The sequence below is a fragment of the Phyllobates terribilis genome, unplaced genomic scaffold (assembly GCF_046119375.1).
Source record: "Phyllobates terribilis strain yellow unplaced genomic scaffold, ASM4611937v1 Scaffold_35__1_contigs__length_13245226, whole genome shotgun sequence".
NCBI classification, from domain to species: domain Eukaryota; kingdom Metazoa; phylum Chordata; class Amphibia; order Anura; family Dendrobatidae; genus Phyllobates; species Phyllobates terribilis.
In genome coordinates this window covers 8395075-8420126 of record NW_027362795.1, presented here as the reverse complement: position 1 = coordinate 8420126, position 25052 = coordinate 8395075, and the positions used below count along the sequence as shown (strand labels likewise).

The 25052-nt window shown below is 45.2% G+C and overlaps 2 protein-coding genes across 4 annotated transcripts in view; both read left to right on the top strand.

Annotated features, from left to right (window-relative positions):
- Nucleotides 1-4097: 4097 nt before the first annotated feature.
- LOC141182709 (uncharacterized) lies at nt 4098-11719 on the top strand. The gene is made up of 4 exons (XM_073660852.1): nt 4098-4133; nt 5742-5861; nt 6059-6149; nt 9206-11719. Exons 1-4 carry the CDS (start codon nt 4098-4100, stop codon nt 10393-10395), a joined length of 1437 nt encoding a protein of 478 aa, XP_073516953.1. The 3' UTR covers nt 10396-11719.
- Nucleotides 11720-24982: 13263 nt separating this feature from the next.
- The window catches only part of LOC141182619 (uncharacterized), a 213623-nt gene continuing 213553 nt past the window's right edge, over nt 24983-25052 (top strand). For all 3 annotated transcript variants that reach the window (XM_073660783.1, XM_073660781.1, XM_073660784.1), the window contains exon 1: nt 24983-25049. The gene's annotated coding sequence lies outside the window, so the exon portion shown is untranslated. The remainder of the gene's footprint in view (nt 25050-25052) is intronic.

The window sequence follows — 25052 nt, the reverse complement described above, 5'->3', positions numbered from 1 at the left end:
ACTTCTGTACAATCCGCATGCGTTTTTTCTGCCAGGGAGATGCAGAAACGCTCAGGAAAAAAATCCAGAGCATTTCTGCATCGTGGGCACATAGCCTAAAAGATAATGCCTTACCAACACCAGGTCAGATTACCAATGCACTGCAGGATGCAGCAAGCCTCAATGATAAAGGCGGGGCCAGCACATGTGCAAAATACTGATGCAGACAGTCACTCACTAACCTACCATTTCATGGAGGGAGTGGCTGTGTAGTCTGCATAGGGCGCCAGTCACACAGATATGTGTGATGCACATTGTCTGGCTTGCAGCCTATTGATGACGCCCATACTATTAGGCTGTGTGCCCACAATGCGTTTCCGCAGCGTTTTTGCTGCTGCGGAAACGCATTAAAAACGGGCACGTGCTGCGGAAATTTCCGGTGCGGATTATCATTGCGGGAAAAAACGCAGCACTACCAATTATTTTGCGGAAGCGCTGCGTTTTCACCGCCATTGACTTGCATTAGAACGCGCCAATTCAGAAAGACTGCATCTGTACTTGCGTAATTGGCGCGTTCTAATGTGTAGATGGTACCCAGGTGTGGAGGACAGGAGACTCTCCTCCACACCCAGGTACCATTAAAAAAGCTGTAAAAAAAGAATAAAATTAAAAATAAATATATACTTACCTTCTGGCGGCCCGCGGTGCGCTCCTCCTTGCTTCCCGGCACTTAGCGATGGAATGAAGGACCTGCTCTGACGTCAGAGTCCTGTGACGGGTGACGCGACGCTGACCTCGGCAGGTCCTTCAGTCTACCACTGCCGGCAGCCGGAACCGAGCGAAGCAAGACAGCGCAGGCCATCGGAGGGTATGTATAGATTTATTTTTTTACATTCTCTCAGGTCACACTATATAAATCCATGCTGGTTGCATGGATTTATATAGTGTGACCAAGTTGACAAGCACTTTCCAAGTGATGCTAAAATCGCTTGGAAAGCGCTTGTCAACCCGCATGCGGAAACGCAAGTGAAGAACGCTTCACTTCCACATGTCCCCGGCAGGAAAACGCATGTACAATCCGCATGCATTTTTTCTGCCAGGGAGATGCAGAAACGCTCAGGAAAAAATCCTGAGCATTTCTGCATCGTGGGCACATAGCCTTAGATCATACGGGCTGCCAAGCACTATATACATGCAAGCACACAAGACATATGCCCCAATTCATCCAGCCAACACTAAAGAGGCCTGGTGGGGTATTTATCATGTTGTGTATTTATCTTATACACTATTTTTCATCTTTTTTGCACATTTTTTTGCACTATGCATCACACATATCTGTGTGACTGGCGCCCGCCTTATGCTGACTCCATCGGTGTGCATGTATAATACTACACAGTCACCCCCTCCATGAATTTGGTAGGTTAGTGAGTGGCTGTCTGCTTCAGTATTTTGCACATGTGCTGGCCCTGCCTTTATGATGCAGGCTTGCTGCATCCTGCAGTGCATTGGCAATCTGACCTGGTGTTGGTAAGGTATTATCTTTTACTGTGATGTTTTTTGAAATTATGTCCAATGTTCACCTATAGAACCTTTGCACGATCCGTTCTTGCGTTTTATCCACTCCCAGATGTCCCCCCAAGACATGTGAATGGGCCATGTCCAACACCTTCCGTCTAAAGGGGCCCGGCACTAACTGCTCCACACTCTCCTCCCTCACTTTCTTGACCTGGTACCACAACTCCTTACTCATCATAAAATGGGGAAACCTTGTGTCAGCCCCTGACTCCTGTGCAACCCCATTTATAATAGTGACATTATTAAAGGTTCCCTTCAGAGTTAGGTCCCTATATTGGGCAGACCCAAAATTCTCGCTGGTCACCCCTAACTCTGGAATTGCAGACTCAGGGGGCACTACCTCCTCATCCCCCACAAGGACACAAAAGGGAAACCTGTCTGACTCTGGGTGTGGTGATACCTCATTAGGGTTAATTTTTTTCTTATCTGAGCCAGCGAACTCAGAACCCTTCCCCCACAGATCCCAAAACAAGCAAAAGTCCCAGCCTATAATAATAGGGTGCAACAAGTCCTGAACGACGCCGACCTCGTGGGACTCTGTACCGTGGGCCATTTCAATGTCCACTCTTGCCCGTAGGGTAGTCTTTAGCATCACCATGAATGCACTGAACGCCGACTTTTTTCCCCGGGATAATTTGGAGAGGAAGGGTGGCCCTCATAAGGGTCACCAGGCTCCCGGAGTCTAGCAGTGCCTTTACTTCCCATCTGTTCACCTTCATGTGACATGCTTGTGGCCCCTCGCTGGGTGGACAGTTCACACTGCAGGCCGGATAAGCATAATATAAACAACGTTGTCCTATGCTGCAGTCCATTGGCTCAAGGGTCAGGGGACAACAGGCAGCTATATGGCCTGGGCCGTGGCACCGCCAGCAAACAACATCACCTGTATGGACCTTGGGCACCACCTCCCTCGTCCATTTGGACCTTGGAAGTCCCACCACCTTTTGGGCCTCCACCCCCTGTTGGGAACTCCAGCATGTAGTGGGCTTCCTTCCCAAGGAACCTTCAACCCCCTGGTATCTCTCGATCAGTCCGACCAGTTCATCTGCATACCGGGGATCACCCTGGGCAACCCAAGGCTGTATGGGCCTCGGCAGGGAGTGCACAAACCGGTCCATCACCACCCACTCTACCATCTGCGCAGACATTGAGGACTCTGGCTCAGCCACTTCTGGACCAGGTGCAGCAGGTCAAACCTTTGGGACGGAGGTGGTTTGTTCCATTGATACGAACCCGCTGTGCCCTGATAGTCATTGTCAACCCCAAGCGTGCGAGAATCTCAGTTTTTAGCTTGCCATACTCTTTCGCATCCTGCAAAGCTAAATCATAGTATGCCTTTTGGGCGTACTATGCAAAGCTAAATAGGGCGTACTATGCAAAGCTAAATAGGACGTCCTGCAAAGCTAAATCATAGTACGCCTACTACGCGTACTTCTGGGGCTCTCCAAGTCAAGTATGGCGACAGTACCTCTGCCCACTGCTCTTGTGGAAATTTCTCCCTCTCGGTGACCCTTTGAAACACCATCAGGAAAGTCTCAACCCCCAGGGTCATTTTCTGCAAAGCTCGTCATGCTGCCTTCCGGACATGGGAGTCATCAGTCGGACCTGGGGTTGGAGCTCTCATCCTGTCCTGGATGGCGGTTGCCAGAAGCTGCATCTGCTGATGTTGTTTCTGCTAGTGCTGCTGTATCTGCTGTAACTACAGCCTGTTGATCTCCTGTTGATGCTGCTGCGACTGGACCAGGTGTTTAAGAAGGTCCTCCATTTCGTCTGGCGATGCTTGCTGGCTTGCGACAGACTTCACCCAGGGCATGCAGTCCATCCTGTAGCACTCATACGTCTCTGCTGGGAACGCTGCCCGCAAGTCTAACACTAATTGTGGAGGTTTTACTCACTTGGGTGTGACCGGAGGAAAACAGGAGGCATGTTCCTTTAAAAGTTCATGTGGGTTTATTTCTTCATAAACCCAGAAGCCAAACAGAAAAGAAAATAGCCTTTAGATCAGGCAAACAAAGTAATTGTCCTTAGCAGGTCTCTGCTCAGCCAGGCCTGTGTGGCACACAAGCTGGGGTAGCGTCCAGTGTCCTGGCTTGGTCTGAAGACAAACATACACAGGAGGCCTTCTCCCTCCAAACACACAGACCATGTGCCAAACAACAGCCTCCATTTTATAGGCTGTTAACCACACCCAGAGATGAGGTATGTGGGTAGCTGGACCCACCCATTCTCTCCTAGCTACCCGTAACCCGGCTCCCAGGTGCACCAACCGATCCTCTTAGTGCTTATGTGCCCTAGAGAAACACTCCGGGTTACATCACAGAGACCAGCCATCTCTGTGACACATGCCTCCCATTGACTATGCAACCATTAACCACCTTAGAATACCTTGATACATATCTGGTTTTATGATTACCCCACGGCTGATGAAAGGGAATCTGTCACCCCCTGGGACTTATCTGACCTCTAATATTGGCATACAGGTGATAGAAATGTGAGTCTATACATACCTGTATGCCTCATATTAGAGGTCTGTTTGCTGAGAAATGGCTTTTTATTCAGTGAAGATTCTGATGCTTGCTGTTCGTGGGGAGTGGATTCCCTTTAATAAATACTCACTTAGCCTCATTCTTCGTGCAGATACTAATAAATACAGGACCTATGAGATTTTTACCATATGATAGTTGGATAGTTAGGGGTGTATCATCCATAGCAGCAGCCCACAGGGCCACTATGGTGCCCGTGAAAAAACACAGAATTTGAGCTTGGTTTAAGTTGGTATCCATGCAGCACATAAATGCATGTTTACTATGGCCATAAATGAGAAAAAAACTATAAGAAGAAAAATGATCATAAACCCTGCTGTAAATAAATAAATAAAAAGGAAAAGTGCATTTAAATAAAATAGGGTTCTTAGTAACTCTGTTTTTGATCAAAAATAGCATGAAAGCTATCCCACCATGGTAAAATGAACCCATTCAGGATAGTCCTACTCTGTTTAATATTAAAAACTTTACCATGTATCAAAGCCTCAAACTTCTGTGTGTGAATCAGACATGAGATCTAACGTGATAGAAGATTACAATCCGGGGAAGATGGGAAACATTCATATAGATGGCCGGAGGAGATGTAGTCAGTGAAGAACTCTGGCTAAATATGTTTGTAGAATCGTAGTTGAAGATGTCGTCGTCGTCCTCCTCATGAAGTAGTTATTTCTCATGTCACGTGTAATGAATATCTCCTGCAGTATTGCTAATGCCGATTCCAGTGTCGGTAAATGAGACGAGAATTAGCTTTATGGAAGATGAGTCTATGAGAAACGTGTTCAGCTACAGACTCCAAGGAAGAAACTGCTTGTTGTATGTGGCCTAAAATATATAGGTTTTATTACTAGATGTAAAGCAGGAAACTAAATACTGTAAAATAATATATCTCCTCATATGTTTCCCCTTATTATCTCCAGTAATTGTATTATTACACAATATCAGATCCTCTCAGTGAAGATCTTCTATTTAAGAGAATTTTCCTTATGGACCCATCAAAGACAGATATGGATAGAGACAAGATGGCGGAGAGGATATTACACCTCACCCTAGAGATCCTCTTCCGTCTTACTGGAGAGGTGAGAGATTCCAATGACGTCACATTACGTCATTCTTATCTATGGGAATAACAGATGAACAGAACTGGAGAGGTGAGGACTCTGGAAATGTCTGTAGTGAGATTTATTTATATGTCTTTCCATAACCAGGATTACATAGTAGTGAAGAAGACCTCTAGTGAGCGCTGTCAGGTCCATGTGTCTGAGGGATGGGAAAGACCCCTGAGCTCAATCACAAGACCTCCATCTCACCCCTTCATACATGAGGACATCAATGACCAGAAGATCCTAGAACTCACCTACAAGATGATTGAGCTGCTGACTGGAGAGGTGACACTGCTGGGACATTATACTGTAACGCTATGAAAGGATCGGGGGGATGACGGTATCATTGTGTGTGTCAGGTTCCTATAAGATGTCAGGATGTCGCTGTCTATTTCTCCATGGAGGAGTGGGAGTATTTAGAAGGACACAAAGATTTGTACAAAGACGTCATGATGGAGGTTCCCCAGCCCCTCACATCACCAGGTAATAGACAGGACTAAATACACACGGCCCATAATTATCTGTATGTAAAGAATAAATTCAGTCCCTGTATGTGTTTCTTCCAGATCTATCCAGTAACAGGACAACACCAGAGAGATGTCCCCGTCCTCTTCTTCCACAGGACTGTAAACAAGAAGATCCCAATGTTCCTCAGGATCATCAGGTAGATGGAGAGAAGGTGTCATGAGATCTCCCCTATGATGTGTAGACGGCTGTGAAGGTCTTGTGTTCAGTCTTGTTTTATCCACCAGTTTTATATGTTTTCTACTTGTGTAATGAGAACAGTGGAGATGGCAGGATTAGAGCTGATCATAGATGTGACTTCTCATCTGTTTGTGACTTTTACAATATTTGTTTCAGGGTGAAGATCTCACCCATATTAATACTATAGAGGCATATGTAAGGGGTTATGAGCGGTGTAAAGAGGAGATTCCTACATATGACTACCCAGGTGAGTAGTAACCACTAAATGCAGAGAAGTCACAGATTCTTCTCAGTCACCGGCTGTGGCTGCTTTATCGGTGGTGTAGTCCGGCCTTATCACAATCGTGTGATCGCCATTTTGCCTCTAGACCACAACATTCTCTTCCACCCAAAACTGTTCAAATGATTTTGGGCATTGAAACCCTTTTCCATAGAACTTACAACCAGGAGGATCCACCTATTCCCTGTGATTAGGAGACGCTACCTGCCCAGATCTGTAAACCACAAAGCCAGAAAATCACTTGAAAAAAATATTATGATGGGACTGTAAGAGAAAGCGGAGGGTAATGATGCTGTTGGCTTCCTAGAACCCTGATATCTTATTGGATGAATCTACCTTCTCTCCCTTCTGTGCTGCTGAATGTGCTCATATGGCCCCTACAAGACCAGGTCCAGTCTTTCTGGCCAAACTTCACTTTTATGATCGACAACATTTAATGTGCAGTGAGGCCAAGTGTGAATTTCTGTACAATAACAACAGAGTTTCCCTTTATCCCGACTTACCAATTTCTTTTAAAACCAACTAACTTCAAACAGGATTGTGATAAACTAAGCAAAAAAAAACATTACACCTGTGCCATGATATATCTCTAAGCTAAATTTAAGATGCCTCATCTCTGCAGTATTATAAAAAGTTCCCTTTGAACGTCTAATATTTCTTCTTGAAATTCATCTGATAGAAAATATTGTCCCTTACGATAGTTTAGATTGCCAAGAGCCACCGAGCCCCAAACTGTAATTACCCCAGAGAGGTTTCACCACTAGTTACTCACTACTTACTGATGAAGACTGTTGAGTTTGATCATTTCAGTAGATGTGTTATGGTCTGTACTCACAGTTTTGACTATGGTAGTTAGTGCCCAAAATACTCTGATTTAACCCCTTCCTGCAGCCTGTTTTGTGTTCCTATCTGAGCCCATTTTTCAAATCTGACATGTGTCACTTTATGTGGTGATAACTTTGGAATTCTTCACAAAGGATAATAGGAAACAAATGGACCTTACAAATTATATTCCATCTTCTCTTGAATCTGACAATACCCTATATACGGTTATACACTACTGTCTGGGCACATGGCAGGTTAAGAAAGGCAGGAGCGCCATTTAGCTATTTGAATGCAGATTTTGCTGGGATAGTGTGCAGACACAATGTATTGGGGACACTATTCGTTGTCACCTGGCAGCTCAAAAGATTGCTACCACAAACAGGCTTGGCACTATCTACTCCATTTTCCAGATCCCAGGGTTTGCCTTGCTCATCATCCTTTAACCCCTCTACATGGATTTGGACTTAGACAGAGACCCCCCTAAGCTTGGGCCACAGTGTAACCTAATGTTCTGTGGTGTGAGCTGGCAAGAAGAATAGTCAGATAGCCAGGTCAGAACCAGGAGGTCAGAGAAAATATAAAATCACACAAGAGTAGTCAGTAAACGGGCCGAGGTCACAACAGGAAACAAATACACAAGCCGGGAGCTGAGCACAGAGGACTGAACCAGAGGAGAACAAGGCTGGATCTGGCAGCTTCCGGCAATATGCTTCCAGCTTTAGTAGGGTGCGGTGCTTTCCAGTTGGCTGAAACAAGGAGCAGATTACTCCAGCTGGACAGCACACACACCCATACTGCCAGACTGGATGGTGCTACTGGTCCCAGGCACCCTAATCTTAGTGGCTGGACAGAGCCTGCGCCGCCCAGAGCTTCTGGTTCTGACGTCTCCTCCATCACCAGCGCCGCCTGCAGGATGAATAAGGCGGCTCCTGGTGAGAGAAGCAGACGTCGCAGGAGCAGATCCCAGAGGAGATGGGACCCACCATTTGCAGAAGCCCTAATGTGACCAAATTGCAGAAAACCAGAGCAGTAGAAATCCCCATAAAGTGACACCATTTTGGAAATTATAACCCTCAGTGAAATAATCTATAGGAGTAGTGACTATTTTGACTCCACAGGCACTTTCCGGAAATTAGCACGCAGTGGATGTTGGAGAGTGAAAATTACAAATATATAATTTCATTACCCAACACATTGTGCCCAGATTGTGCTCCAGGAGACACACACCATCAATTAATTGGGTTCTTCTCACTATAGTAATGCCGAATACATGGAGGCTAAATGTGGTTTGAGGACACTGCAAGGCTCAGAAGTGAGGGGGAGATTTGACTTTGGGAGAGTGGATATTGCTGGATTGGTTTATGGAAGCCATGTTGCTTTTCAAAAGCCTTTGAGCCACTAATAATGTGGAAACCTCTGGTTTTCCATTGACAGATGATGGACCTGAGTGGGGACTTGTTTTTTGTGAGATGAGTAGAAGTTTTTATTAATATTATTTTTGCCTACATAACATTGTTTGGTGGCTTTTTATTCCACATTTGGGAGGCAGAATTAACAGTTGAACACTACGCTCCACTGGTTCATGCTATGAGGTTTTCTATTAGACTGTGAACTGTTATTGTCTTGGTGAATAATGATGGCTAACATAGGGCAAAATAAAAAAAAATCACAGAAAAAGATACAGCCTTACCAACACCAAATCATATAACAAATGCACTAGCAGGATGCAGCAGACCCCCATGATAAAGGGGGGGGGGGCAACGCAGGTGCAAAATACTGGTGGAGCAACCACTCACAAACCTACAAATTCATGCAGGGGGTGGTTGCCTAGTATTAAAGATGCACACAGAAGAAGCTTGCATAGGACGCCACTCACACAGGTAGGTTTGATGCACAGTGTCTGGCTTAAGATAGTGATGATGCCCATACTATTACATCAGGAAGGCTGCCCAGCGCTATATAAGTGCACCCCACATGGACAGACACCCCAGTACACCCAACCAACACTAAAATGCTAATGCATTTGTTATCTGATTTGGTGTTGGTAAGGCTGATTTTTTCTGTGATATGTTTTCTTGGTAGATAATGATACTTTTACATAAAGTACATTTTTACGTAGAGTTTAATTAGAAATATTCAACAATATAAATTTTAAGGATATGTTATTCATAAATAATAATTGGTTTTATTCTTGACAGATGACTGCACCAGGAGATCAGAGGGACAGCTGACATCTTCAGTTTTTAAAACAGATGATCTTGAGATCACACAAGATACAATTGAAGTGAATGTCATTACTCCAGATTTACCATCATCCCTTCACAGCAAAGATTTGTCATCTGATCCTTTGAAACAGGTCCTGTCTTCTGATTCATTACCGACTAATAAGGAAAATCAAAGTCACAAAATAAGCATTAAAAAACAAACTGCTCCTAAAACAAAGAAGCCATTTTCATGTTCAGAATATGGAAATAGTTTTTCCCTTGAAACTTCTTTTCTTAAACATCAAAGCATTCACACAGCAGAGAATAGATTTTTTTGTTTCAAGTGTGGGAAATTTTTTAACCAGAAATCAAATCTGGTTAATCACCAGAGAAGTCACACAGAGGAGAAGCCATTTTCTTGTTCAGAAAGTGGAAAATGTTTTACAGACAAATCAAGTTTAATCAAATATCAGAGAACTCACACAGGGGAGAAGCCTTTTTGCTGTTCAGAATGTGGGAAATGTTTTAGCCAGAAATCAGATTTGGTTAATCACCAGAGGACTCACACAGGGGAGAAGCCTTTTTCCTGTTCGGAATGTGGAAAATGTTTTAGCCAGAAATCAGGTTTGGTTAAGCACAAGAGAACTCACACAGGGGAGAAGCCCTTTTCCTGTTCAGAATGTGGAAAATGTTTTAGCCGGAAAACATATTTGGTTATACACCAGAGAATTCACACATGGGAGAAGCCTTTTTCCTGTTTAGAATGTGGAAAATGTTTTAGCCGGAAAACATATTTGGTTAAGCACAACAGAACTCACACAGGGGAAAAGCCTTTTTCCTGTTCAGAATGTGGAAAATGTTTTAGCCGGAAATCAGTTTTGGTTAAGCACAACAGAACTCACACAGGGGAGAAGCCTTTTTCCTGTTCAGAATGTGGGAAATGTTTTATCCAGAAATCAGATTTGGTTAATCACCGGAGAACTCACACAGGGGAGAAGCCTTTTTTCTGTTCAGAATGTGGGAAATATTTTAGCTGGAAATCAGATTTGGTTAAGCACAAGAGAATTCACACAGGGGAGAAGCCTTTTTCCTGTTCAGAATGTGGGAAATGCTTTAAAGATAAATCAGATTTGGTTAAGCACCAGAGAACTCACACAGACGAGAAGCCATTTTCATGTTCTTAATGTGGGAAATGTTTTACACGGAAATCAACTCTTAACAAACTTCATAGAAATCACACAGGGGAGAAGCCTTTTACATTTTTAACCGAAAATTGTATCTTCATAAAGGGGTTGTCCACTACTAGGACAACTCCTTCTAATTCCTCATGTTTGGCCTTGTTAAAATAAAAACACTCATACGCACTTACTGTTCTGGCGCCATTCCATTGGTGTCACAACTTGCGTTTCCGTAAGGCTGTTACATCACACAATCCTGCTGCCAATCAACGCCACCTTCAGATGTATTGTACATCAACAGGAAGGACATGGCCTGGACATAGCACCAAGAGAATGCACACACTGAACGCACTCTCTTCAGACCGTGTTCTTGGGGGAATTATAAGCAATTTACACCCTCAAACATGACTTTCGATATGGGAAAGAAAGACCAGATCAGAGGTTAATCTGAGGTCCTCCACCTCTGTCAGCATGTCTGGTATGCAGCGTTTCTTATGGAAGGTCTTATCTTCCTGCTCTGGAGCTATTACTGCCTCACCTCAGCGTTCACCTCAGCGTGGAAAAAGAAGCAGTCTTAACCATCATGATGTCAGACAGCTCCAGCCTGTAAGTCCTGCGCCAACTTCTCTCTTAATGTAGGCCCCACAAGAAAACAGCTCCACAAATCTCCCTCTACTCTCACCGAAGCCCACAGATTGAGCAGTGCTTGCTTCACAGGGACATTTACCCCCCAGCCACAGGTTATTCTGATATGGGGAACAACATAACTTATTTCATAGAATGGTAGAATTGGAAGGGACCTCCTGGGTCATCTGGTCCAACCCCCTGCTCAAAGCCGGATACTCTAAATCATCTCAGACCTATGTCTGTTCAGCCTCTGTTTGAAGACGTCCATTGAAGGAGAACTCACCACCTCTTGTGGCAGCCTGTTCCACTCATTGATCACCCTAACTGTCAAAAAGTTTTTTCTAATATCTAATCTGTGTCTCCTCCCATTCAGTTTCATCCCATTGCTTCTAGTCTTTCCTTGTGCAAATGAGAATAAAGATGATCCTTCTACAATGTGACAGCCCTTGAGATATTTGTAGACAGCTATTAAGTCTCCTCTCAGTCTTCTTTTTTACAAGCTAAACATTCCCAAATCATGTTGACGCGCCCCTGGGCCTGAGTCGTGCGGCATCGCGCGCACGGGGGCTTACCCGGAGCCGGATCAGATAGGGGTAGTAGTCTCGTGGCGGTGACCCGGTCCGTGCCCAGGGAGTCAAACTGAGTGGCAGTATTTAGCAGTAGATGTTAGAATGTTCGACTACGCCACCCGTGGATTGCGGTTATGAAACCGCCGCTGCAGGGCAGACCGCTGAGGCTGGTGTTGTTTGTGCAGCTGAAGATTGGATGACTCCCCACGGGAGGAGTATTGCCTCAGGGCAGCTATTATAGAGTTGATGATGGGGGTGATGGTGCGGATGTCCCAGTACTGGTGGTGCAGGTGCGACGACGAAACACGGAGTCTGGTAGTGCAGTTTCAAAAGCTTTACTCACAGTTCTTTATCAGATCCTTGTGCACAGTAGGACCACCCGAGCCGTGCTGCGTCCACCAGGTCAGGGACTCGGCCAACTCCCAGGCGATTCCAGAGCGTGGTCCAGAGCTCCCCTCTCTTCCTTCCTACTGGCCGTCCTCACCAGGGACCCACCTATGTCCGGCTTCCTCGGGCCTTATGGGGCAAAACCTCTCTCTGGCTTTCCTGACCCTATGTGGCGTGCCTTCCTGGTGGATGTGGCAAGGGGTCGTGCCAAAGCTTGACCACGACCTCCGGTTCCTGGCTAAGGATGATTGACCTCCACCAGTTTGGGATCCGGTACCCTTCTCTGCCAACCCTTCACCCGTTTTAGTTCACTCGTGGGATCTCAGGGTTCCCTCTATGCTTGCGTCTCTGGGCCTTTCTTCGTGTTTCTCCTCTTCCTCCTCTCTCCTCTCTGCTTCAGGCCTAGCTCTGGAGCTGGGCCCAGACGGAGCCACAGCTCCCCCTCAGCCCTCTCTGGCTGAACTCCTCTCTCCACTCCTCCAGGCTGAACAGACCCTGTCCTAAGATGGTGCCCACCATATATACTCCCTCTATGTGTGAGCCCAGGTGACTAGCACCCAATGAGCTCCTAGCTTTACCCAGACTATTCCCCCTATCTGCCCCTACACTACTGGGATGTTCCACCCCCCTCCCACTCCAGCCAGGGACAGACGCTGTCGTACCTGCACATATACTGGTGGGAGTACCGTAGTTCTGTCCCCCGGAAATGGGATGTATGTAGTGCATGCAGCCTACTGAGCTCAGTCCCACACTCCATCCTTACCCGGGAGTGGAATACCACACCTCTGGCTTGAGGTGTAATACCCCTGTAGCAGCCGAATCCTCAGGGTGCTACATTCCCCCCTGGTAAATCACAGCACGTCCTCGGGCTGTAAAAGAGCAAAAACATAAAACATACAAGCTTTTTTAAAGTGCACTACATATAAAATATATAAACAGTAACCTTCAATCATCCCTTTATGGGAGGTACTTCTCTTTTAAAATGTTACGGACACATCATAAAATAATATTAACTCTTTCATCATAATAAAACTTTTCATATAAAACATTTTTGACCTCTGGCCACTTGTGCAAATTGTGACCAGGTAAGTGCCACAGTCTCTGGTAGAAAAAAAAACAGTTTCCTATAAAACCGGTAGGGGGCACTTTAGGAAGCGCAACTATTTACAAGGGATATGGCCGCTCTCAGTCCTCGGCCAGTGGGGAAAAAGGGATGGCTGCTCACAGTCCTCAGCCTGTGGGGAGATGGGACACACTGGAACAGTTCACTGGTCCCAACGGGGACTATAATGGTAACAGTTATTGTACCTTCACGGGTAACTATTTACAGTGCTCCTACTGTACATCAGTGGCGACGTCCTCCAGCTCCTTCCTCCGTGTACCCTTCAGACCCGTCCGGGTCCTCTTGCTCCTCCTGACACCTCAGCTCTTTCTCTGTCAGTCGGTGTACATGAAGGGCATAGGGTCCTTTGGCACATTGGTGCCGGGTGAAGGTGACCTCATCACCCAGGTAAAGGTCACGACCTCTGTGTCCCTCCGGTAGGTGGGACTCGACATCTCTTCTGGTCACGAAGACGTCGCCGGGGGTGGGATAATCTCTGATGAAGCCCCAACCGTGCTGCAGTTGGAATTTGATTACAGTCCCGGTGGCACGGGGACTGTGGGCTGCACGGGGGTTCCTTCGGGTCCGGCTCTTTTGTTCTGCACTCTTTACTTGCAGCCGCTCCTCGCGGACCCGTCTCTCTCTCCGTTCTCGCTCAAAGACTTCCAACTGCTGGCGGCAGCACTCCGCACGCTCAGTTGCAGCCGCCCGGGTCTCTTGAGTGAACCCGATGAGGTCTCCTCCTGCGGGGTCCCACTCAAACTGCGCCTCCTCTAACGAGAGCGGGGTCATCTTGACGGGCGCCGGAACCGGGATTAGGGGCTCATCCAGGGGTCTTTCTTTCCGGAGTCGGGGATGGTAGTACTCCGGTGGCCACGCAAAGGGCTGCCCATCCGGGCAAGTGTGCTGGGCAAACAAGTCTTCACCCAGGTGCGGCACAGTGGAAGTTGAGGGCGCGGTGGTGGCAGCGGCGCCCGGGATCACTAGGCCTTGCGACCAGGCTTGGGGTACCCTGAAGGTAAAGGGCACCGTGAAGACGGCGGCGCCCGGGGGCGCTCGGCCTTGCGACCAGGCCGGTGGCGTCTCCTGCTTGGCCGCGCTCAGGGTTGAGGCGCGTGACGTCACAGGGGGCGTGGCCGCGGCTCCTGCTTGGGGCCTAGTCTGGAGCGGTAGCGGTGCGGCAACGGGCACGATCAGTGGGACTTCGGGCTCTGCGACGGGGAGCGGGGGTAGGCTTACGGTGGCTGGGCTCGGGGTAGTAACGTCCCCTTTACTTGCCTCCGTCTCTTCAGCTCCCTCTGCGGCGTCGTCTCCGGCCTCCGTCCCTTCTGCATCCTCTTCAGGGGCAGGCGTGCTCCTCGTTGCGGGTGGTGTGCTCCGCTGGCGGGTTCCAGCCTGCTGGGCCATCTCCCTGCTCCACTCCATCAGCGTTTCTCGCTGCACCTGGGCCATCCTCCGTGCGAGGCCCTCCAGCGCGGTCTGTGCACGCTCCCGGTCTCGGGGGAGCTGTGCCAGGATCTCCACCAGGTCTTGTGGGGTGGTGGCTTGCATCAGGCTCCTGACCACAGGGTCGGTGCTGCCTGCCTCTCCCTCCATCTCCGGCTCCTCCAGACTCCTCCAAGCTGCTCCCATCTTCTCTCTTTTGTTCCCTATCCGCCCCCATTGAGGGTGGTCCCGGGGCAACTTGGTGACAGTCAGTTCCAAGGGCAGCCCCCTCACGCTGATGGACATCTCTATCATTGCAGTCTCTGCTGGTGGGGGCGGTTTCCGCTTTTGGCGCCATTCTTGGACCTGGCCCACGATGGGAGGTGGTCTTTTGCCATCCTCTGGCACGCCCATAATGGAGTCCGCTCTGTCAGGGCGGGAAATCGTCTCAGATGGCGGGAATCGTCTCCTTATGGCGGGAAACTCCGTGGATGGCGGGAAAAGGCTGCAGATGGCGGGCAAACGGCGGGAAGCGATCCGAGATGGCGTCCGATGGCGGGGACCCTCCGGAATTGGCGGGAGACTCCTTTTTACGGTAAATGTGAACTTTTCTTCAGGCACGCAGTACCCGTCGGTTGCGGGCACGTAATCCTGCCGACTACGCCAATGTTGACGCGCCCCTGGGCCTGAGTCGTGCGGCATCGCGTGCACGGGGGCTTACCCGGAGACGGATCAGATAGGGGTAGTAGTCTCGTAGCGGTGACCCGGTCCGTGCCCAGGGAGTCAAACTGAGTGGCAGTATTTAGCAGTAGATGTTAGAATGTTCGACTACGCCACCCGTGGATTGCGGTTATGAAACCGCCGCTGCAGGGCAGACCGCTGAGGCTGGTGTTGTTTGTGCAGCTGAAGATTGGATGACTCCCCACGGGAGGAGTATTGCCTCAGGGCAGCTATTGTAGAGTTGATGATGGGGGTGATGGTGCGGATGTCCCAGTACTGGTGGTGCAGGTGCGACGACGAAACACGGAGTCTGGTAGTGCAGTTTCAAAAGCTTTACTCACAGTTCTTTATCAGATCCTTGTGCACAGTAGGACCACCCGAGCCGTGCTGCGTCCACCAGGTCAGGGACTCGGCCAACTCCCAGGCGATTCCAGAGCGTGGTCCAGAGCTCCCCTCTCTTCCTTCCTACTGGCCGTCCTCACCAGGGACCCACCTATGTCCGGCTTCCTCGGGCCTTATGGGGCAAAACCTCTCTCTGGCTTTCCTGACCCTATGTGGCGTGCCTTCCTGGTGGATGTGGCAAGGGGTCGTGCCAAAGCTTGACCACGACCTCCGGTTCCTGGCTAAGGATGATTGACCTCCACCAGTTTGGGATCCGGTACCCTTCTCTGCCAACCCTTCACCCGTTTTAGTTCACTCGTGGGATCTCAGGGTTCCCTCTATGCTTGCGTCTCTGGGCCTTTCTTCGTGTTTCTCCTCTTCCTCCTCTCTCCTCTCTGCTTCAGGCCTAGCTCTGGAGCTGGGCCCAGACGGAGCCACAGCTCCCCCTCAGCCCTCTCTGGCTGAGCTCCTCTCTCCACTCCTCCAGGCTGAACAGACCCTGTCCTAAGATGGTGCCCACCATATATACTCCCTCTATGTGTGAGCCCAGGTGACTAGCACCCAATGAGCTCCTAGCTTTACCCAGACTACTCCCCCTATCTGCCCCTACACTACTGGGATGTTCCACCCCCCTCCCACTCCAGCCAGGGACAGACGCTGTCGTACCTGCACATATACTGGTGGGAGTACCGTAGTTCTGTCCCCCGGAAATGGGATGTATGTAGTGCATGCAGCCTACTGAGCTCAGTCCCACACTCCATCCTTACCCGGGAGTGGAATACCACACCTCTGGCTTGAGGTGTAATACCCCTGTAGCAGCCGAATCCTCAGGGTGCTACACTATAACCGTTCCTCATAGGACATGGTTTGCAGACCGGTCACCATTCTGGTCGCTCTTCTCTGAACTTGCTCCAGTTTGTCAATGTCTTTTTTAAAATATGGTACCCAAAACTGAACACAGTATTCCAGATGAGGTCTGACCAAAGAGGAGTAAAGTGCGATAATGACTTCACGTGATCTAGACTGTATGCTTCTGTTAATACATCCCAGAATTGTATTTGCCTTTTTTGCTGCTGCATCACACTGTTGACTCCTGTTCAGCCTATGATCTATTAGTATACCTAAGTCTTTTTCACATGTACTGTTGCTTAGCTCTATACCTCCCATTCTGTATATGCTTTTTTCATTTTTATTGCCAAGACGTAGTACTTTGCATTTTTATATCATTTGCATTTGTATATCAGATTGCGTCTATCCCTACTAAAGAAGATATGGAGCAATATATTCAGAGGCTGGAGACCACATACAATACTGAAATACGTCCCCTCACTTCTATCCTGTCACAGCTTACTGACAAGTTACAGAGATTAGAGGATAATGTCGTCCAAGTTAGAGGCCATCATAATGCTCAGAAACTAACACTGGATCTTCACAGCCAGTAAGTAAACCGTCTGTTTAATATGGTTGATGATCAAGAAAATGGCAATAATATCTGGATAAGGGGTATACCTGAAAGCATCAATGCACAAGTGATTATGCTAACACTACGATCATTATTCAATAATATCCTTGGTGATCCTATTGATAAGGAGGTGGAGATTTATAAGGCGCACTGGGCAATAGGCAATCATGGCCCAGATCCTGAGCGTCCAAGGGACATTATCTGTCGTATACAATTTTTTCAATGTAAAAGAGGCCATTGTGAGGAAAGCAGAGGAGTTGGGTCCTGGTGATTTCAATGGAAAACGCATGTAAGTGCTCTCATACAGTACAGATGAAAAGTTTGGACACACCTTCTCATTTAAAGATTTTTCTACATTTTCATGACTATGAAAATTGTACATTCACACTGAAGGCATCAAAACTATGAATTAACACATATGGAATTATATACTTAACAAAAAATTGTGAAACAACTGAAAATATGTCTTATATTCTAGGTTCTTCAAAGTAGCCACCTTTTGCTTTGATGACTGCTTTGCATACTCTTGGCATTCTCTTGATGAGCTTCAAGATGTAGTCACCGGAAATGGTTTTCACTTCACAGGTGTGCCCTGTCAGGTTTAATAAGTGAAATTTCTTACCTTATAAATGGGGTTGGGACCATCAGTTGTGTTGTACAGAAGTCAGGTGGATACACAGCTGATAGTCCTACTGAATAGACTGTTAGCTGCTTTTTTCTTGCCATAATACAAATTCTAAGTAAAGAAAAACGAGTGGCCATCATTACTTTAAGAAATGAAGGTCAGTCAGTCCGAAAAATTAGGCAAACTTTGAAAGTGTCCCCAAGTGCAGTTGCAAAAACCATCAAGTGCTACAAAGAAACTGGCTCACATGAGAACCGCCCCAGGAACGGAAGACCAAGAGTCACCTCTGCTTCTGAGGATAAGTTTATCCAAGTCACCAGCCTCAGAAATCGCAGGTTAACAGCAGCTCAGATTAGAGACCAGGTCAATGCCACACAGAGTTCTAGCAGCAAACACATCTCTACAATTGTTAAGAGGAGACTTTGTGCAGCAGGCCTTCATGGTAAAATAGCTGCTAGGAAACCACTGCTAAGGACAGGCAACAAGCAGAAGAGACTTGTTTTGGTTAAAGAACACAAGGAATAGACATTAGACCAGTGGAAATCTGGGCTTTGGTCTGATGAGTCCAAATTTGAGATCTTTGGTTCCAACCACCTTGTTTTGGGCAACGCAGAAAAGGTGAACGGATGGACTCTACATGCTTGGTTCCCACCGTGAAGCATGGAGGAGGTGTGATGGTGTGGGGGTGCTTTGATGGTGACACTCTTGGAGATTTATTCAAAATTGAAGGCATACTGAACCAGCATGGCAACCGCAGCATCTTGCAGCGGCATGCTATTCCATCCGGTTTGTGTTTAGTTGGACCATCATTTATTTTTCAACAGGACAATGACCCCAAACACACCTCCAGGCTGTGTAAGGGCTATTAGACCAACAAGCAGAGTGATGGGGTGCTACGCCAGATGACCTGGCCTCCATAGTCACCAGACCTGAACCCAATCGAGATGGTTTGGGGTGAACTGGACCGCAGAGTGAAGGCAAAAGGGCCAACAAGTGCTAAGCATCTCTGGGAACTCCTTCAAGATTGTTGGAAGACCATTTCCGGTGACTACTTCTTGAAGCCCATCAAGAGAATGCCAAAAGTGTACAAAGCAGTCATCAAAGCAAAAGGTGGCTACTTTGAAGAACCTAGAATATAAGACATATTTTCAGTTGTTTCACACTTTTTTGTTAAGTATATAATTCCACATGTGTTAATTCATAGTTTTGATGCCTTCAGTGTGAATGTACAATTTTCATAGTCATGAAAATACAGAAAAATCTTTAAATGAGAAGGTGTATCCAAACTTTTGGTCTGTACTGTATCTATCCTGAATGACACTTGCTAAAAGAAGGGTATTGAAACCACTACTTGATGCCATCCGGAAAAATGGCCTGATGTACTCCTGGGGGTACCCATTCCACCTGTATATTTTCAAAGATCCAAGCAACATGAGACGTATTTGTGATGTCCTGGACATTCCCAGAATCCATATATCTGACTGGCCACCTGCTCCACCATTGCCACTGACAGTTCCAGCACTTCACAGAAGGTGTTCAATGGATCAGGAACTTGATGGTGATGCAGCCAGATGGAAAAGGAACCTGCTAATCATATGAGCTCCTGAAATGAATCTTGTCTTCCCTGATGAGAGACAGTTTGCAGATGCTTACTTATTTCTTTAAGCATATAATTAGATATATCTAAATAGAGCATTAGGTGCCACTCTTCCACTATATAGAATGTCTAAGTTCATATAAGATCTTAGACCGGCATATAATTTGAGTTCACATGATACTACTGTAATATCAGGCTGTATTACATTACTTGCTTTATATTCCATGGTTCCACCTAATAGGAATCCTAGAACTGAAAGTTTGACTTACGCCTGTAAAGACAACCCCCAGTTAGGGACTTGCATTGGGATCTGCTTGTTTCGCAATTTCCTACTGTTTTGATATATTCATAATCTATACTTCTTAGACACTGAGAGGTAGACGTTACTATCTACCGTCTATACTTCCTCTTTTAATCTTTCTCTCTTCCATTCCTCCTTTTTTTCATATAATATGGCACAACTCAAAACTTGCTCATTGAATGTCAGAGGACTTAATGTTCCAGAGAAAGGAGCTCAAGTGTTTTATCGTAGGCATAAACAGCACGTACATTTTCTCTTTCTTCAGGAGTCACACTTTAGAGGGGATCATATACTGTACCTCAGATTATTAATAGATATTATTCATCTTGGCGTCCCAGAAAAATGCAGTTTTGAAGTCTAAGGTGCTGAGTATAGGCCGCCACAGATCACTGATGCATACTATTGTAGAAACACTGTCTGACACGGAGAGGAGGTATGTGTTTGTTAAGATCTCCGTCTACTCCAAAATTTTGACTTTGGCAAACTTCTATCTCCCTAATTGTGACCAAATTAAGACATGTCGTCATTACTTAAACAAACTAAAATATTTTGCGGAGGACCTTATCATCATTGGAGGTGACTTTAATTTTGTCTTGGATCCTTCTTTAGACGCGTCCCAGGGCTGGTGTCACCAATCTTAAACACAAACAAAAGCTTTGCTAATTGTGCTTTGGTCTCAACTGGTCGATGTATGGAGGATACTACATCCAGACGTAAAGGATTATACCTATTGTTCTCCTTTACACAGTATGCATAGCCATATAGTCTTTTTCTTAATTAGCCATCACTTGCCTACATGGCAACCTACATCTCGGGTAGGAACTACTGTATGGTCAGATCATGCTCCTGTGTATTGTAATCTGACTATGCCGGACTCCACCAAGGCTTCAGATGTTGGAACCTAAATGATAATCTGCTGAAAGACTCACTCTGTGTCTCAGACCTTCTTGAGACTATAGACTCCTTCAAATATATGAGCATGATGAAACTGCCTTACCATTTAAATGGGAAGCACTCACATGCGTCCTCAGAGGGATAATAACAAAACATAGATAAAGGCTAAAAAAAGGAGAGAACAGCTAAAGTCTCCCATTTGCTTGAGCGGATTGATCTCCTTGACAAACAATATAAATGATCTGCTTCCCTCCAGGTATATGCAGACCTGCTTAATGCTAGAAGGGAGCTAAAGTAGTTTTATGGATGGGTACTTGAAAATATTGTGTAATTTCAGGGCACCTACTTATGGAAGGAACCAAGTGGAAGCTTCCATTCTCGGTACTAGATATGGGGCCTCCTCGAGAAAATGACTTAAAATGTCCTACACTAAAGTTAATATATAAGGCGTGGGATAGGGGTAAAAATATTCTGGGGATTGGAAAGTACACAAACTATACCCCTTTATGGCACAACTATAACTTACCAGAGCTACATAAACTAAAAAATGTTAGTGAGTGGAAGGATAGGGGTATATGTTTGGTGTCACAACTCTTGAGGGATGGATTATTCAAGATGTTTGAACAAATAAAGGCAGATTTTAACCTTCCGCATAGAGTGTTTTATCAATATCTGCAAATACATCTTGCATATAGTACACAACTAGAATAAACGCCATACTGATTGACATCACTCAATATATACCATTACTACATCGTTGGATACAAAAGGTCTAATATCCCTTATTTATAGGCAGTTACTGGCCCTACATTTGGATAAATATCCTTTGATAGTTAAGACAAAATGGGAGGAAGATGAGGGTCCCTTATCTGAGGAGCAATGGGGGAAATACTGGATTTGACACCGAAACTTTCATTGTCGGAGTCACAAAGATTGTCCCGAATTCTTCTCATTCATAGGGTATATAGATCCCCAAGTATTTTATTTAAAATTGAAATACAAACGGATGAAACATGTCCTAGATGTGGTCAAAATGACGTCCACCTGATGCATATGACGTGGGAATGTGTAAATATTGGCGACTACTGGAAGGGGGTGATCGCTCTTGTACTATCTGTATTTGGGATACAACTTCAGTTGGAACCTAAAATCTGTATCCTAGGACTCCTGGGAGAAGACGTAGACCCAGACTCCCATATGGCAGTAGGTAGCTCAAGAATATTATTCCAAGCCAGAAAGTTGTTGGCACTACATTGGATAGACAATTCTCCCCTAACGATAACAGAACTAAACTCCAGGATAAATGACACTCTATGCTTGGAAAGTGGAGCTTATATAAAAAGGAACGCTCTCAAGAAATCTATACACATATGGGAGCAATGGTTAATTACCCCAGGTATTGCTTCAGAAATGCTATACTGGACCATTTGTACATATCCCTGCAGTTAACCAGGAATTTATATCCTTATACCTAAGGTGTCAGCTAATAATAATGGTCTCAGTCCACACAATTGCCCCTTCTTAGATATATTCTTTTTCTTTTGATGTCCCAATAGGGGAAAAAAAGCCGTCAGGAAGTATTCAGATATTTATGTACAAATGTAAAATTACTATTCCAAAACATTGTACTATAGAGCGATATTGGGATTTATATCATTGTAAACCGGTTCTTGTATTGTTTACTTCTTTTTTCTTTCTTTTTATTTTTTTTGTCACAAAGTTTGTATGACAAAAACAAAATGTTGGTCTTTCTTTCTTTTGTTAAATAAAAATGATCTGATTGAAAAAAAGAAAGGAGCGAAGGTCTTTACTAGATCAAACATATACAAAATATCAAGATCGCATGTGAAGGTACTCGTATGAATTCACAGATAAATGTGGTCTCTCATTGACAAGGAAGTTACATCCACGGATGCAAAGGACATACGGCTCCGGCAAAAATTAAGAGACCACTGAACAGTTTTCTATTGGAAAGCATGGAAAGACTGGTGGAAAGCATGGCAAGAGGAATGAAAGCTGTGATTAAAAATCATGGTTAGTCCACCAAATATTGATTTCACATTTAAAACATGAGTAATTTGAGGTCTGAAAACACTGTTTCTTTTTAATATTTTGACACTTTATCATTTGCTGCAAATAAATACAAAATTTTTAGCTTTGAATTTCGGAGACAAGTTGTCAGTAGTTTATAGACTAAAACAACAATGTACATTTTACTCCAAAATATACCTATAAAGAGAAAAATCAGAGAAACTGAAAATTTTGCAGTGGTCTCTTAATTTTTGCCAGAGCCGTATGTATCCAAAACAAAAGGAGCACGACTGCTATAAATTCCTAACCCCACTGACATAGCTGACGCATTTCATTGCTGTTATAGCTCACTTCATAATATTCATGGAAAATATATACATTTTCTTGAAACAATAATTGACAAATATATTTTGGACACTACCGTTCCTTCCTTACAGACCCCTGAGCAGGAGATACTAGACAAATCTTTCACTGAACAACAGATAGGGAATGATTTAATGGCCTGTCCTATCGGGAAGAGCCCTGGGCCAGATGGATTCAATAATAGATTTTATAACATGTTTGCACCTCTGTTATTACCATTAGTGTTCAATAATATCTCACAAGACTCCCCCTTTTGCCCCCCAATCACTTGAGGCTCACATAACAGTTTTATCAAAGCCTGGAAAAGAACTAAATGCCTGCCCTAATGTTCATCCAATTTCATTAATTAATATATACATGAAAATATTCTCTAATATAATTGCACCATGGCTCTCCCACTACCTACCCTCAATTGTTAGCAACGATCAGGTTGGCTTCGTTAAGGGTAGAGAAGTGCGTGATAATACCAATAAAACGTTGTTAGTTTCACGTGCAAAAAAACGGGATCCCAATGTGCCTTGTTTCTTTGGACGCTGAAAAAGTGTTTGACAGAATGCACTGGACTTTCTTGAAGAGCACCTTAAGAAAAATTGGGTTAGGCTCTTTCTTGTTATCTAAAATTCTATCCTTCTACACTGACCCTAAAGCTATAGGGTAAACGGCCTTCTATCTGACACATTTTCTATTAAAAATGAGACAAAGCAAGAGTGTCCCTTATCACCTCTCCTATACACATTGGTGATGGAACATTTCGCGGTAGCATTACAAAAAAATCCAGATATTAGTGGAGTTGCTATAGGCTCACATCACTATAAACTAGCTCTATACGCAGATGACTTGTTGCTCTATTTTCAAACCCAATTATCTCATTTCCTTCTATACTAAAGGAATTCGAAGAATTTGGTCAAGTAAGCGATTTTATAGTCAACTGCTCTAAATCAGAAGCAATAACATAAGACAAAAGCTAATTTTTAACTTTCCCTTTAAGTGGCAGAAAGACACACCTAAGTACCTCGGTACACAAATTCCAGGGAACATGGATGATCTGTATAGTTTAAATTATATCACTGTCCTTGAACAAACTCTTTAAAATGTAATGAATTATAACTCCAAACCCTTGTCCTGGTTTGGTTGTATTTATGTGATAAAATGGACATTTTGCCAAAACTTCTTTATATATTCCAGACCGTTCCTGTCTGCGTTCCTCAGACCTTTTTCTCCCATCTCGACAACGCTATTAGGTAGTATGGGGAACGTCGAGGTCTAGGATATGTTTTAAAATATTGTGATGTTCCAAAAATAAAGGGGGGTACTAGTATGCCCGTTCTAAAAAAAATTACCATCAATCTTTGATTCTTATGAGAGCAGTGGACTGGTTCACGTCTGTGGAACATAAGCAATGGGTGAAACTGGAAGAGGACCTCTATCCGTGGATACTCACATCTCTACCTTGGATTGACTAAATACATGTACAAACTAAACAATTATCAATACCCATTCAACACTTTTTGAAAACATGGGATCAAGTCTTAATCTCTTCATCTATATCACGTAGGTTGGGTCCATTAATGCCCTTGTTTGACAACCCAGATTTTCCCTCTGCTTCAGGTACGGACTCATTTCTAATCTGGGACTGATCTGATGGGGTTAGATTGAGACACGTTCTCATGGAATCAGGCTCTTTTCCTTCCTTTATAGAACTTCGTGGCTCCTTTCCAATTAGGAGTCTATCCTGCCTGGCTTATTTCCAGCTCAGGTCATTTATAAATTCTCACATGTTACTAGTATAAAAGATGAACTCACTCCTTTTGAACCCTTAATCACGCAAGTAGGTCCTTGTACTAAACTTCTATCTTGCATACACAAAGCAACACAAATGGACACCAGCAATGACCCTCTACCCTTTACTGGGGTTGGGAGAAGGAATTGGGTAGTCAAATTTCAGAGAAGGATAGGCAAAAAACATACATAATGCCGGAAATGTCACTGACTGCGGAGACGTCTCTATGTAGCGTCTTCACTCCGGATATCACTGTACAGGAGCCGCACAGTTTACACTGTGCATCCACTGAGGCCCCTGATCATGTGACCCCTGACTCCTCCCCTCCTGTGACCTCATCACAGGTCCTGTGCGCACAGAGCAGCCATATATGTGGTGGCGGCTCTGCAGGTGGAGGTA